This window comes from Phyllostomus discolor, chromosome 4 (genome assembly GCF_004126475.2).
Source record: "Phyllostomus discolor isolate MPI-MPIP mPhyDis1 chromosome 4, mPhyDis1.pri.v3, whole genome shotgun sequence".
In the NCBI taxonomy this organism is placed as follows: Eukaryota; Metazoa; Chordata; class Mammalia; order Chiroptera; family Phyllostomidae; genus Phyllostomus; species Phyllostomus discolor.
In genome coordinates this window covers 36,096,454-36,112,782 of record NC_040906.2, presented here as the reverse complement: position 1 = coordinate 36,112,782, position 16,329 = coordinate 36,096,454, and the positions used below count along the sequence as shown (strand labels likewise).

At 41.1% G+C, this 16,329-nt stretch overlaps 1 protein-coding gene across 10 annotated transcripts in view; it reads left to right on the top strand.

Annotated features, from left to right (window-relative positions):
* Window positions 1–16,329, top strand: part of MYO1B (myosin IB) — a 163,944-nt gene that overhangs the window by 131,045 nt on the left and 16,570 nt on the right. For 4 of the 10 annotated variants that reach the window (XM_028508827.2, XM_028508826.2, XM_036023154.1 and 1 more), the window contains 9 exons: window positions 1,156–1,356; window positions 2,727–2,953; window positions 5,450–5,650; window positions 7,316–7,409; window positions 8,277–8,426; window positions 12,015–12,083; window positions 13,721–13,807; window positions 14,082–14,168; window positions 15,922–16,008. In XM_028508827.2, coding sequence (XP_028364628.1) covers window positions 1,156–1,356; window positions 2,727–2,953; window positions 5,450–5,650; window positions 7,316–7,409; window positions 8,277–8,426; window positions 12,015–12,083; window positions 13,721–13,807; window positions 14,082–14,168; window positions 15,922–16,008 — 1,203 coding nt within the window. The remainder of the gene's footprint in view (window positions 1–1,155; window positions 1,357–2,726; window positions 2,954–5,449; window positions 5,651–7,315; window positions 7,410–8,276; window positions 8,427–12,014; window positions 12,084–13,720; window positions 13,808–14,081; window positions 14,169–15,921; window positions 16,009–16,329) is intronic. The other 6 variants (XM_036023157.1, XM_036023155.1, XM_036023158.1 and 3 more) reach the window with 3 other exon arrangements.

The window sequence follows — 16,329 nt, the reverse complement described above, 5'->3', positions numbered from 1 at the left end:
AATAAGGGCAGAGAAGAACAGTGGTAGTACACTTAATTTAACTAGATTTTCTCAGCCAAAATTCCCCTTGCACATGTGATGGAAGAAACTCCTATGAGTTCACGTAGGAGCCTGGGTACAAACCGGAACTGTTTCCTTCCTGTATCACCTAACAATAATGTTTATACTGGTGCTGTTATGAACACACTTGATTCCTGAAAGTCTACGCCTCCCTGGGGTTTTGTATGGATTGAATAAATTCTGGTCAGAGGATGTTATGGCCTTGTGAGGAGGAGGAGAGACCAGCGGGGACTTCCCCTGTCGGAAGTGGGTGGGATCAGTGCTCAGTGGAGTGGATTGTCCTTTGGAGTCTATACATATGGACATATGGAAGGAACAGTGACTTTATGTAGCAACATAGAAGGGTCCTGATTTTTGATTCAGTTTAATGGGGCTGACTACTCTTGGGATAAATGTGATCACAGGGTCTGATGCACAACAAATGCTCACTCATGTTTAACACCCATTTTGAAATTCTATACGGAGGCAGAATTTTATTCTAAACCGATATTCTTGAAACACAGCTTGATTGCATCGATTATTAAAAGCAGCATTGGAACTCACATTTTTTTCCTAGAAAGTAAACTTTGTTTTGAACACAGGGACCATTTGGAAACATCTGACGCCAATTACCTTCTTGAACTATGAATCAAATAATGGCCTTAGAGGACCATGCTTTCTGATTTGTGACCACATGTTATAGAGACTATATTGTCACATTAGTTTCTGACTTTCATCTTTGTTTTTGAGCCTTTGAGGTCTAAATTGCCTTTTTCTAATAATATGAATTTCAGTCATTAGCCAGTGACGGTGGCTAAGGTGACTCCTAAATCCTGTTCTGTGGGGGGAGCAGTGTGGGGATGGGGTGAGGCTGATACAGTGTCTCTCACACACACATACACACACACGCATGCACACACACACGCACCTGGGACACTTGGGAAGAGGGCAGACTTCTGTGGCATTTGTTATTTGTTTTGTTTCTCTGCTTTTTGTTATAAGTGAATGGAATTTTCTTGTGGCTAAGTTGATTGTGTTTGATGGTATAATCAGGACTAATTGTTAACACAATACAGTGAGGAAGGAAGGAAACCTTTTTTACTTCCTTTCTCCCAGAACACAAACGGAATCCTGGCCATGCTGGACGAGGAGTGCTTGAGGCCTGGCACGGTCACCGACGAGACCTTCTTAGAAAAGCTGAACCAAGTCTGCGCCACCCACCAGCACTTTGAGAGCAGGATGAGCAAGTGCTCCCGCTTTCTCAATGACACGTCCCTGCCTCACAGCTGCTTCAGAATTCAGCATTATGCTGGCAAGGTATGGGGTTGCTGCGAGCTCCCACCCACTCGGGCCTGCACTGACTCCCTTGAGGAGACTGTGCCTCAGAGTTGACATTCTGACCATTGCCAACTTGTGAGGGTAAAATGAGCGGCTAAAATGGTAGAAATCAAGGGAGTATAGTCAATGACATTGTAGTAGCCACGTATGGCGGCAGATGGATGCTAGACTTAGTGGGAGATCGCTTCCTAAGTTACATGCGTAGATGTCTAACCACTATGCTGTACACCTGAAATTAATATAATATTGAATGTCAACTGTCATTGAAAAATTAAAAAAAAATTTAAATAGTAAAATCAGTAAATGTTCAATAGAAATAGAATCTGTACCATGTTGAGCAATATCTTATTAAAGCTCATAGCTGAAAGGAAAGCCAGTGAACATAATCAGTTTGAATGTATTTTAAAAATTGTTTTTATTATTTTCAAGCTCTAAACTATCCTATAAAAAATCTGTGAACACTAATAAAGAGGATTTGCCAGTAAAAATTAATACTTAAAAATAAGTCTCTACAGAGCTATGATAAGGTTTTAAAAGCACAAACCATTTAGCAAAAAAAAAAAATTCAGATTTAGATTTTGAAATAACACTGGGATAAATACTTTAAAAAATACTTATTCATTTGCTTAATATTTGGGGGAATTAATTTTATGTTTTATATATAAATATAATGTTAAAAGCAGTTTTGACAATACATTAATTTTTAGAATCCTAAAAGATTGTTGATTGCAGTTAAAGCCTCCTTTGTTATAAATAAGCTTGCAAACTTTAAAGGTTACAAAATTCTTGTGTATTTATATTTAATAAAAATAAAATATATGGTCTCTGACTTATCTGTAATTTCAAAATATTGAAACTTGTTACTTTATTTTCTTCATTAGCCTATGTTGTTAAAAGATATTTTCTGGTCAATTTTGCTGCTGGCTTGGGATATCTATGAAAATTTAGTGCCATCTCTACTTTGTTTCTTTATCATCCACTTCTAAACACACTAGAATTGGCACATGTGAGCTGAAAAATAAAAGTAAAACCTCGAAAATTTGCTCAAACACCAGAAAAAGAAAAAAGAAAGAAAGAAAGAAAATCCTTTGAAAATGTTATGATAACATTTTGGAGTTTATTCTTGCAGATCCTGAATGGTGATAGAATTTATTTTGAACTCTTCTGTGATTTGGACAGATGGAATTTAAACTTGGAGGCTAATTTGGTATTAGAGTGTGACTAATGTGTTGGGGATTTGGTGGAAAAAGAGGAGACTGCAATATAGGTGGCCTTGGAATACTTTTCACAGTTGTTTGATGTTCTGCCACTCAGTGTGTCAGTTGGTGAGTCTCAGTTGTTGTTCATAGGTGCTGTACCAGGTGGAAGGGTTTGTCGACAAAAACAATGACCTCCTTTACCGAGACCTGTCCCAAGCCATGTGGAAGGCCGGCCATACCCTCATCAAGTCTTTGTTCCCTGAAGGGAACCCTGCCAAGATCAACCTGAAGAGGCCTCCTACAGCCGGCTCACAGTTCAAGGCCTCCGTGGCCACACTCATGAAAAACCTGCAGACCAAGAATCCCAACTACATTAGGTATTTCTGGCACAAAAATTTCCTGGCAGTTCAAATGTAAAGGCACTTGCAAGGAAGATCATTTTGCTGTTTGCTTAAATCTGAATGTAGCCCAGACAGAGAGTAACTACAGTACTTACGGGTCAAAAAATACAGTGCCCCTTCCTCCTCCCAAAGAACGAATTTTAAAAGCCGGGGGCAGTATGGTGGGGCATAGGAATAGATACTTAATGAAATTGGGTTGTTGTCAGGGGGTTCTCAACTTTCTGTGTTTTTTAAATAAGTTATTTAAATATATTAAATAAAATATTTTTTATTTTTAATAAGTTAGAAACAAAACATAAATACTTTTTTGGTTAGGGTTTTACATAAAACTTTTGTTGGACTCATTTCAGGTTTTTTTTTTAATATTAACTTACGGCATTAAAGCAAGTGGGGCTTTAGTGTAACTCTGGTGCTAGGAAGTGCGTGCTGCGTTTTTTCCTGCAACAGTGATAGGCCCAGAGGAAGTACTGATTTTTAAAACAACCTGAATTTTTCTCAGAGCAATAGAAATAGCTCTTAAAAAACATCTAGTCTCTTTTCTCTGCTTCTGGGGCCTCTCAGATCTCGAGTTCAGTACAGACCAACTGAGAGTAGAGTATTTGGTGAACTCGGTAATAGAAGGTGTGTGCCTGCCGGGTCCGATTTCACACAGTGCACGGACACCCATGCATCCCTTCTACAGTTGTCCTCCAAAAGTCGACCGTGAGGAGACCACCATGGAGAACATTTTTGTGTTTGGCTTGGTTACCTAATATATTAGTAACAAATGTAAATAGGCAAAATCCCTTGGTTTGATTATGTTCAGGTTACAACATATTAGTTAGGTAAAAATTGTAGTTTCAGAAAAGATAACCAGGAAACTTATGCTCAATTTCTTTTCTGATTTTCTCAATTGAGTCGATGTCACTTAAAAAATTTTTTTTAAATGCTATTTTATTTAAGTATGATTTACATGATGTGATATGCACAGATCCTAGGTTAATGGCTCAGTTATTTTTTCACCATTGTATACAGGTTGATAACCACCACCCAGGTCTAGACAATATTTTGTGACTCCAGAAAGTTCCTTCATTCCCCTTTCCTTTTAGTGGTTTTAATGTGTCTCTAAAATACCCTAATAAACTCCAGGGTTGTATATATATTTTATTTTTTCCTAGCATCTTTATAGTTTCAGGTTTCATACCAAGGTCCATATTTTTGCATATTGATATCCTGTTGCTCTGGTACTTTGTATTGAAAAGTAAAAAATCTCTTATTTTTTTCATTCAGTTGTTGTAAGGAATTTATTGAAAATCAACTGAATGTATGTGCAGGAGTCAAGATCCAGACTCACTCATCTGTTCTGTTGATCTGTTTGTCTATCCTTAAGACAAAGAGTAGGAATTATTTTTATAAATGTAAAAGGAAAAGCATGAAAAACACCAGGCAAGATTTCATTGTCCACGTGTTATATATGTGTGTGGAGTTTATTTTATATAACCATAAATGTCTATCAACATGCCAATTAGAATACAGAGATTGCTACAACAATATCCAAGACTGGCATTTATTTCTTACATAACTTCTATGTAGAAGGACTCTAGAGCTTACAGATCAGCTGCTTCTATCTGTGACTGTGAACTTCCCAGGGTGTTTCCTCACCCACGTGGTCCGAGGTGGCTCTTCACCGTGTTTCCATTACCAGCCAGCATTTAGCAGAAGGACAAGGGGAGAACAAGTCCTTCCTAATTAAGGGCATACCCAAAAGTGGCACACATTATTTCCACTCTGATCCTAGTGGCCAGATTTGTGGTCACATGGCCAATCCACTTAAAAAAGGAGGCTGGGAAATGTAGTTTTCCCTTGGGTAGTAAAGTACCCTGTTGAAAAGAAAGGAAATGTGGTGGTCTAGAGACAACCATATTTTTAATCTTTTCATGGAGGTATACATATGCATAAAATACCAGTAAAGTACATGAATTTTAATTGTACAACTTGTTGAATTTTTACATACGTGTATACCTGTATAACCCACCCAGACCAAGGAATAAAATGGTTCCATTATCCCAGAAGGTTCCCCTCTGCCCCTTCCCCATCAGTCTCCAATCTTATCTTACCTCAAATGTAACAGCAGCACTGATTTCTAGTCATGGAGTAATTTTGTTTGAACTTCATATAGTTTAGCTTGAACTTCATAGAAATGGAATCATAAAATATGCACTCTTTTATGTCAGATTTCTTTCACTCAAGAAGGGATGCTCATCCATGTTACTATATTAGGGTTTATTTTTTATTGCTGTGTCTGTAGTATCTTAATTTTTAGGTTTTGGTGAAATGATTTGAAATAATTTCAAAAGAAATGACTAGGTTTCCCAAGAAAAATAAATAATTATCTCACCATGAAATAATTACGTATGATACTTAGCAAAACACGGACAGATGGTTATCAGTAAGAGACAGAGTTTAGAACCTGAAATCTTTGTGACCATTCAGGTGTATCAAACCGAATGATAAAAAAGCAGCCCACATCTTCAACGAGGCCCTCGTCTGCCATCAGATCAGGTACCTGGGCCTGCTGGAGAACGTCCGCGTGAGGAGGGCCGGTTACGCCTTCCGGCAGGCCTATGAGCCTTGCCTGGAAAGATACAAAATGCTTTGTAAACAAACATGGCCCCATTGGAAAGGACTGGCAAGGTAAGAAATTCATGGATCGTATTTAATCATGCAGTTTTAAAGCATACAGATAACATGTTTTTGTCACATGCTCTTAGGCAAAACAGTTCTGTGAAAAGTTGGATGTCTTGCACCCTCTTCCATCAGGACACCATTTTGTGCTAATTTGTAATTAATTATAGAAGTCTCAGTTTTCTTTAAGGTCAAAACAGAGCTCATCAAATTCACATTTGAAACTTTTGTATGCAATAGTTTTTAAAATACGCTATGGTAAGACAGCAGGGATTTATAATGGTTAAGTGTGCTTGTGTAGAATCATAAAACGGAACCGTCAGAGGGGCGTGTTGATCACTGCTCTCAGCTCTTTGCCTTTCTCTCAGCTTCCCACTTCCCGCTCTTGGGGGAATTAACCCCAGAGAGAGTCAGTGGATGGTGCTGAGGGTCCCACTTTCTACCCAGGTCCGCACCAATTGAGAAGTTGATACAGGAGCAGATACGGTCCAGAGTGTCAGTGTTATTGCTGGCAAAGCTGGACAGGAGAATATGGTAGAACCTGGGGCCACATGGCCTTCAGCTCACCTGCCCTGAATTGCACTCCCCCACCGAGTCCCAGACAGAGCACGGCACCTTTGCAGGCCCATTCCATGGGGCAGCCACTGCAGCTATCCACATGCAGAACCTGTGTGTGGTGGGGTGGCGGGTTGCGGGGAGGTGGGTCACTGGCAAGGAGAGACCAGGCCTTGCTTACGTAGTGACCTTTCATCTGCTTTTACCAGTCAGAGAATTTGTCCCTTTTCTGCGTGCTGTAGACACTCTCCCGACTTCTTCAGGGAGGCCAGTGAGCCACTTTCACAGGCCCAGGCAGGACCTTGGAGATTGTCATTTCTCTATACTAGTGTTGCCTTTATAGTCCCACTGCACCTGGCCTTTCCCAGGAACATCAACAGTGTTAGACACTCACCCTGTATTACAAGAAGATAAACTCCAGACATAGGGCCTGGTCTCTGCTGTATCATTTAATACCCAAGTAATGTGGGATCTTGGTACTGTTTCAGTTCTCCCTAGTAATTTCTAGGATATTTTGGTCAATGTGTATCCTAATACACAAAACAGGTATTTGATTCCTGCATGACGCTTGGTCCCCAGGTTGGTGGGGTGAAGCTGAGTTTCAAAGACTGATGTTGAAACCAGGGTCCAGGACAGAGAGGTCAGAGCCGGGTCCAGGCCATCGGGGTCACACTTAGCACTCTCTCGGGCTTTGTTCACACACTGATAGGCAGAAGCAGTGCTTAACATGTCTTTAAGAATTAACTGAGTAAGTTCAGAATAGAGCTGAGTTTCTCACACACACCCCTGGCCTGTGTCGGTCCATTGTTATGGGTACATTTGATACAAGTATTGCCTCTGCTAATGAAACCAAGAAAATGGCTTTGATACCACATTTTCTTAGGAAATAGAGTTCTAAACCCAAATTTGCTTTCTTTTTTTTTAGCATTTATTGGATTTGGTCTGGATTTTGTGGAACTCCATCTTAATTATTTGATAGAAGGATGCTTACTGAAAGAGCAGTTATACTTGGAAATGAAACCAATTTTTTGTACCACTAAGAATCCGATGTCATGATTTAAGATAAGATAAACTGATTTTGTAACTCAGAAAACTCATTGTTCTTACTGGTTTTTATAGGGCTGGTGTGGAAGTTCTGTTTAATGAATTAGAGATTCCTGTGGAAGAGTATTCCTTTGGTAGATCAAAGATATTCATCCGAAACCCAAGAACAGTAAGTAATCAAAACCTTTATGCTCTCAACTTATGTTATAATCACATAGGCAAGTTATTGAAGGCTGCTTAACTTCAGGACCTTACCCAAAATGCTTCCAGGAATGCCGCAATCTTGTATTCACCTGCAGATGTCCAAGAGAATGGGCAAGTGAGGGGTCATGGAAGAATGTGTGTTTTTGATGAAATGTCAGAGTCTTTGATCCAACAGGTTGTACAAGAAAGAAATCATAAAGAAACTTTATAAAACAACAACAATACCTCTAATTCACAGGAATTGGCAGTAAACTCAGTCTGTATTTGTAATATCTGAATGATACAATAATTTAAGGGTAGACAGCCCTATGGTTTAGAAGCACGTGAAGAAACTCAAATTCAAATTTTTTGAAGTTAAAAAGAACACTTAAGGTTCTGTTTAGTAGAACTCCAAGGGAGTTTTTTTTATAAATGAATAGACTATAATGAAATATAACTGGTATAGCGGTTGGTTGGTAATTTGGAAATTTAGAGAAAATTTGGGAAGTGTTTAGATTGTTTCAGAGAAACTTTGCCAGCTTCTCTTTATTCATTAACAATAGCATCCTTGTCGGTGGTGTGAAGATAAACGTAAGCTGAATTCAGTGCCTCTCCGATTTGTCAAAATGCTGACTCACCAGACTCTAAACTGTGAATTTTGCGTGAATTCATCCAAATAGTTTCATATGGGCTATTATCCATGTTCTAGATAATAAGGACAGTTGTTCGTATTTTTTCTCAATGTGGCTGACTCCACCCTCACACATGACATCTTACCTCCTGAGATATTCTTCTATGTCATGAGTGTTTGCTGGATTTTTGATAAACCCATCTATTTTCTTGTTTGTTTTAGTTATTCAAATTAGAAGACCTGAGGAAGCAAAGGCTGGAGGACCTGGCCACTCTCATTCAGAAGATCTACCGGGGGTGGAAGTGCCGCACACACTTCCTGCTGATGAGAAAAAGCCAAATCGTGATTGCTGCCTGGTACAGGAGATACGCCGTAAGTCCCCTGGCACTGCTAATAGCAGTGCTCTTGAGTATTTGTTATGCACTTACTGTGTATGTCATCTTCACATACTTTATTCTTCCAACAACTGGGTGAAATGAGTGCTCTTATGGATCCTTTTTAAAGATGAGAAGACTAAGGTACGGGCCCACAGTTACACAGCAACTAAGTGGCAGAGGTGGGATTTGAATGCAGTTCGTCTTCAGAGCTCAAGTTCAGTATGTCACGCTGCCTTCCACCGATGTAGGTGCAGCGAAAAGTCAGAATCTTGAATTTGGTCATTGGACAAAAAGAGGCCAGGTCCCCTAACCCTTTCACAGTGCGGTAGGGTCAGTTTTTCAAAATAATGGCTTGTTCTCCATTTATTGTAGCAGCACGGAAAATGGCTTTAATTCCAGAAAGCAAAGGCCACATTTTAGTAGAATTTGGGGTTTGTCTAAAAGGTTGGATTTCCTTTAGTCTTCAGATATTGGCCCTATTTATTAAATGTGGGAAAAGATTGAATAATAAAGTAAGTCTACTTAATTGATTTGGAATTCCTTTTTGGAATTTCCTTTCTCGTTTGATTATATTAGTAGATGCTTTGTTGGAGTTATACCACAGGTGTGAGGGCATCCCGAAGGGCTGTCTCTAGGCTAGCTTGAACTTGGGTTGCATCCTCACAAAAGGAATTTTTCTAAATGCGTTCCCACTCTGCTTTTTCACTAAAGGATAAGTCGGGAAATGAATTAAATTTGCAGTCAAATCTCCTTTAGGGTTATCCTTCCTCTTTTTCAGCCATAGAAAAGTTTGTTATAAGGCAGTGTATAATCAGGGCATAATTTACGTTGACCTGTGCTCATGTAATACATTTTAGTGTATTATTTCCCAGTTTCAGAATTAATGAGCTTCTTAAATGATGAAGCAAAAGAAAATTTGCTTGAGCTTTTAAAAGTGTGTCTTTAAAATCGCTTCCTCTAGTTAAAAGAGTATAACCAACAATACAAGTGTTAAGGTATGAACCTATCTGGCCATGTTTATGATAGATTCATTCATACGTATTCTGCAAAGGCACAGAGGACTGTTGTCACCACACCTGGCTGCCTGTGGCAGTGGCACCTGGCTCTCCTGCAGGTTCATGACGTTCTGTTTTCACTCTCCCTGAGAAAGGGAGACCAATAAGTAACCAGACTTCAAGGAACTCTTTTTATCATTTCTTATTTTGAGATTATTAAGAATTCCCCATTTGAAAGTATACTGAATTCATCTATCTTGAATTCTACAAACACTTTGAGACACTTACTCTGCAGGCTCTGGGCATAGCGAGGTGAACAAGACAACCTGATTTCTGACCTGCCAGAGCTTATATTTAGTGAGGGACAGATGTATTTAAGCAAACGAATAATTTCAATGATTACGAATTGTGGTAAGAGTGCTATGAAGGAAGCAGGAAACTAAGATAAAGAATAATAGGTATCCAGGATATAACTTTAGGTAGGATGGGTCAAGGATGACCTGCTGAGAGGGACCATTTCATCTGAAGGACGAGAAGAAACAGCCAAAGCAAAGAACCAAGAATAGCAAGTGCTATTTGCATATATAGCTTTTGTATTTCTGGGAGGGGGAGGTCACCATATGTATCATTAATTCATGATGGTGAAAGTTACAAGCAATATTAATTTGTAGAATGAAAAATAATAGCTCAATTTTTAGAGAAAGTACTAATTTTGCTCTAGTGCTATATCGGTTTCAGAATTTGAACTAAGTGCCTCAACCAGTTAACTACCATGTTTTCTAAGCCAGTGAGTGACTTCATATTTCCCCTCAGCCAGATAACTCAGAGATATCTTAAAAGCCCATTTTCAGTTACTGATTTCTTTTAAAATCCATAATTGGTGATATTTCATAGTTCCTTGAAGTTCCATGACTTTTTAAAGTGAGATAAAGTTATTTTCAAGCCATTTAGTAATTTAAAAAAAATGGAAGTACCAAACGGATGTTGGAAATGACAGTGAAGTGTTACAGGTATAATTTGTCCCTACAGCCATGGAATATTACTCAGCAGGGAGTCTTAGAGATTTTCTAGCTCCTCATTTGACAGATGAGGAGACTGAGGTCCAGAGAAGGTAGTGAGTGACTTGCTCAGGGTTCTCTTTGCTGTTCTCTCTGACATTGTTGTCTTTTGTTCTCCTGCACTGATAGTATCACCCCATGCTCTTTGCTCTTCCAAAACGTAGCTTAAAGTCTCTTCCCCCTCAGAGAAAGGGGGCTGAGCTGTCTAGCATTTCCAAAGCAAGGGAGCCACAGCATGACGTTAGTGTGTTGAAAAGCTGTGAAATTCCATGGCACGTGCCCATGTTCCCCTGAATATTCTACACTGTACAGTAAGAACTCACTTTTCTTGAGATGGGTTCCAGCAGCTTCCACTCTTCTGAGGCATCAGCCCTGGATGTTAGAAAGGCCTCTGGGCATTGAGTTTGCTGAAACAGTGCTTGGCCTGGAGCCTTCCCCAGCTGGAAGTAACCCCCGGGCATCAGAGCCCGGCTCTGTCTCTCCCAGGACACGGCATTTCACACTGCTGCCTTGTGTCCACTGTGAGTTCTCAAGTGCAGGGGTGGGGTCAGATTCATGTTTATATCCTCCTGGTTCTATTAAAGGACTTTGTACAGAGTAGAAGCTTAATCAATAAAGTTGAGTGGATTGATAGACGTTTACTTAAATTTGCTAGCTGATTTCCCAGCTTGAGGCAGAGTGAAAGCAGAAAACCTAAAAGGAACCAGGGATGTTTGCAGAAACAGATGCAGAAACTCAGTGTGTTCATTCAGTGTGCGTTGACGGAGCATCGGCTGTGTATTGGACCTGTTATGGTATAACAGTGTAACAGAAAAAAGAGAGGTTAATGATGGTGGGTCCTGAGCCATTTAGAAATTATTTAATTACACTTAGCATCCTTAAAGCATACTGTGGATTAACCACACAGGCACACCTCAGGGATATTGCAGGGTTGGTTCCAAACTGCCACAGTGAAGCCAGTATTGCAATAAAGTGAGTTGGTTTCCCAGTGCGTATGAAGTTATGCTTACACTACACTATAGTCTGTTAATTATGCAATGGCTTTATGTCTAAAAAAATGTACATACCTTGATTAGGAAATACTTCATTGCTAAAACATGCTGCCCATCATCTGAGCCTTCAGCTAGTCCCAATCTTTTTGCTGGTGGAGGGTCTTGCCTCCATGTTGATGAAAATTCAGTATCTGTGAAGAGCATTTAAAGAAAGTGCAATGAAACGAGGTGTGAATGTGATGATTTTGAATTGTCTGATATTTTGGTGTCTTTACATTCTGCTTTCTGGGAGGAATGGGGTGATCAGCGGTAATTGCACTAAGTAAGCAAAATACTCTTTCCCAATCTTTGCCGTATATAGGGTGGGCAAAAGTAGATTTACAGTTGCAACACAAATAAATAGTACAATAATTAATCATTGATGATACCAGAACAGACTGCTTCTGTACTCACAACTGTAAACCTACTTTTGCCCACCCCTGTATGTGTTTCAGATAAGTAAATGGAATTGCTAACGTCTTCCCCTTTCACCCTACAGCAACAAAAGAGGTATCAGCAGATAAAGAGTTCTGCTTTGGTGATTCAGTCTTACATCCGGGGATGGAAGGTGAGTTTACAAGACTCCACAGCCTTGTTTGTTTGGGGTTTTCAGGTTCTTCACAAAGGACGATGTCTTTAGTTTCCCCCTGCAGCGGGGAGCTCCTTGCCTCCTGCCTACTCTGTAAACAGTCTCAGGTGGAAAGAATAAATATTGTGGACCATGTCTTGGCTGCTTCCTTCTAACTGCCTTTTCAGGAGCTTTGTTCTTTGAGCAGGAAGTCCTTGAAATAATTCTGTACATGATTTCAATATCCTCCTGCCCAGTGTGTGAGGGAAGCTGTAGTCCGGACGACTGTCTCACACTGTTGCCCCCACACCTGTGAGCTGCGCCCGCCCTCAGCTCCCTTCCTGGTAATCATCTTTCAGGCTGCGCCGTCAGGTCAGCAGATCCTGGGCCCTGCCATTCTAGTGGAGCGTCACAGTGGGCTGCCTGCAGGTCCTTTCTGCCAAGGCTTGGTTTGGAGGTCAGCAAAGTACAGCCCACGGACCAGATTTAGTCTACCTTTTGTTTTCACATAGCGTGAAGGCTAACACTGACTGGTTTTTTCTATTTTTTAAGCATTGTTAAGTGAGGCATATAAAAATTATATGAATACAGATTTCAATAAATGTGTGCATATGTGAATACAGAGTTCATACACATAAAGTTTTATTGCTGCACAACCACACTCATTTATTTTGCATCTTGTGGGTGGCCACTTTCGTGTGGCAGCAGCAGAGTTGATTAGTTGTGACAGAGAACACGTGATCTGCAAGCCAAAAATTCTTATCATCTGGCCTTTGGCAGAAAAAGTTTACTGACCCCTGTTCTGGGTCAAAGACCATGGAAGGCCTTGTTATGACCACTGTCCTGTTGGGAGCTCTTGTGGAGTGGGCTGAATCCAGAGCCCCTCTGTTCAGAGGGAAGAGCCCTGGGCCAGGAGTTCAGTGCGATCAGGTGACCTTTGTGTAGGGCCGTGGGCAGCCCCGGGGGCTTGGTAGTCATCCCCCAGCAAAGGCCAAAATAGAAATCCGAGCATGTGGAATAAGTGCAATTGCTGCCTGCAGAGACTTCTTTGACCTAGTTACTGAGTCCTGGGTCTGGGTCCCCGGTCCAGTGACTTCGGAGGCAGGTCTCAGAGCTCCCCTCCAAACCGGCATTCTCCTGGCCTCTCCAGAATCGCTGTCCAGCCGTGACTGAGAAGCCACTGTTTGTGGACCCATGAGAATTGTATATTAGCAAATTTTCAAACATCTCTTGAATTAAAAATACAGCTACAGTTATATCCTCAGACAGCAATAATAAAGTGATCAAACAGATTTTGGGGGATTGTCGGAGATCCTCCAACCTCATTCTGAGAACTGCTCCTTCTGTCCGATGTGCAGCAGCTTGTATTGCTGCGGTCGGATTTTTCTCCGTCAGATACTAGACCACGGAGGCTGCTGTCCCACCGTGGGTGGGGGCTACACTGCCGGGCTTGTCTCCCCTTTGCACCTTCTCACAATCTGTTTGGGGCCAATAAGTAACTTCTCTTTTCCCTTCTTTAAGATATGATTTTTCACTTGAGAATGGGTATCATGACTATCTGTTCAGGTATTTCTTTTCAAATCACTATAGATTCCACTTTTTTGGTTAACTTTGTATTTTTCTGGGTGATACCTTAGGCCCGAAAAATCCTGCGGGAGCTGAAGCACCAAAAGCGCTGTGAGGAAGCAGCCACCACCATTGCCGCGTATTGGCACGGGACCCAGGTAGGCCAGAGACGGCCCCCAGGAAGGCAGGGGGTTGCAAGTAACATGGGAAACGAGAGACCCTCTCTTGGGGGCAGAAAATGTTTCACTGGCTTACGCTACTGAGCACGCCTTTGCCTCTCGCTCTCTCCAACATGTTGGTGTGGGCAGTGGCACACGCTTTCGTGTTTACTGTTTGATGGTGAGCGGTGTCTTTCTTCTTTCTCCATTGAAAATCAGCAGTAACCTCCCCTGCCTTAAACTTCTCCGTAACTCCTTTTCAAATGCATCACAGGCGCGAAGGGAACTGAGCCGGCTGAAGGAGGAGGCTAGGAATAAACATGCTATCGCAGTTATTTGGGCTTACTGGCTTGGATCTAAGGTACTTGATACGCACATCTCATCACTCCTTCCTGGAATCTGCAGTAACCCCTCCGTAGTGCTAGCATACGAGGAAATGAATGACTGCACTTAACAGTGGCTCGCGGGGTGCATGTCCTAACAGCTGGATTTAATAAACCTGGAGATGTCAGTGGCGTTAGTGCACGGTAGGAAGCTTCAGCATGAACAGGCAAAAAGGACTAATTGCTTGCTAATGAGGTACTAGTATAGTTACTGTCTTTTAAAACAATTCTCAAAGAGCATGCATGTTTTAGTTTTTCCTTTTTTCCTTTTCCCCTCTGCCCTGACGTGTACCAGATGGACGTTTTCTAGAGCAGTTTGGGGTGGGGAGCATGTCGGGAATATGCAGATTTGGGCCTCCCTGGGTCTTCTGCAACTGTCGATGACAGACATGGTTTGAATGCATGCCTTAAAAAATATTAATCCATAAATGAAACTGTTTTTTTAGGCTCAGTGCGGCAGCTATTGATTATGATAAGCAAAATATTAGATGTGAAAAGAATTGTCATCTGTGATTTAACAGAAAACTATGTTCATGCAAAGCTAGCTCTAAATGCCACTGAAGAATCCCAGGAATTTCAGTGTCAGCTGTTTGCTTCGCTGGAACAAAGGCCTCCTGAAATGCTCTCACTAATCCCCAGGCAGAGTCGTGGGCTCTGTGAACATTTCACATACCCCAAGGGACCGAGAGTTTCAGATGTTTTTTTCCATCGAAAACCAAAGGTCATCCCAGCTAAAAATGCGTACTCCAGTTATAAACACTTATCAACCCAGTCCCTGGTTTTTGAGTCCACCTTGTCAGCATTATAAACCCATCCTGTGAGAAAAATGAGAAAAGATAACATTTGTCCACATAAAGATCTTAATGTGCCAAAACCTCACCGGAGTTGTTCGTTTGTCTTTTCCCTTGAAAATGGGTGAAGAAGAAATGAGGCCCTGTAGCAGACAGGGGGACAGTGTCCCAGCAGAGGCACGGGGACACTTAGACAGTGAACCCTGGGATTTATGCACTGGTGAGCTCATTTCCAGTCTGTGCCACAAAGTAATGGAAAAATCAATGCCTGATTATTCCTGTCTTCTACAGTAGCATGCCTCTGATGAATCTTTCCCTAAGATTAATTTTGAAAGCTATAAGTTGTTTCATTTTTTTTATCTAGCTTAAGTGTATTTCCCCATTTGGGGCCTTTGCTAATATTAGATTTTGATACATGTTACTTCCAATTTTCTAACTGGAAAGAATTTTGAGTTTTGTGTTTTTGTTTGAACTTCAGAGAAGTAACCTTTATTCCTCCCAGTTTTTGAAATGCTGTTCACAAGGGATGTCTTTTTGTACATCCAAGTGAATGAACTCAGGGATCCCTCTTTAGGCCCCCCTGTGCTGGCAGCAAAGGGAAGTCTGCTGGAATTATTAGGAGCCACTCATGGTTCCAAGGCTTTGATGAGGGAGGGAGGACAGGGTGGGTGAAGGCAAAGATTGGAAGTAAGGGGCGGAGGAGCACTCACACAGATTATTACCCTTCTCTGGAACAGTCTCAGCACACCAAAAATATCCGAGGGACTACACCACCAGCCTGCCACTGATTCTTTGGGTTTAAATGATTGTGCGATGCTCCTCTATCGTTCTGAAATCCTGATTCATGAATTGGCTCGTCTGTGTGGTGGGGTGTCTTTTTCTGGTCATTGTGCTGTCTGCATTGGGCTGTCTCTTTGATTCACCATCTAAAACATTCTAGGCTCGAAGGGAATTGAAACGCTTGAAGGAGGAGGCTAGGCGTAAGCATGCAGTTGCTGTCATTTGGGCTTACTGGCTTGGACTGAAGGTACTTCTTCCATCCCTCCTTTCTGTCCAGGGTGAACTCCATGAAGCCTAGCACTTACTAACCCTGAGGAAACGATTGGTTTCGCTTGCTGATGGTCTGCACAGTCTTTGACAATGGCATCTTGCCTAATTTTGTTTCTTTTTGAAAACCAACTGGTACACTAATATTTTCTGATTTTATTGTTCATATTTCTTTAAATAATAGGTTTAAAGTAATAGCAATGTAGCATATTTTATTAAGACACTTCGTTATTCCAGTTCTGTTTTATGTTATCGTTAGGAGGACGAAGTGTTTTTTTTTAATTCATGAGACAGAATGACA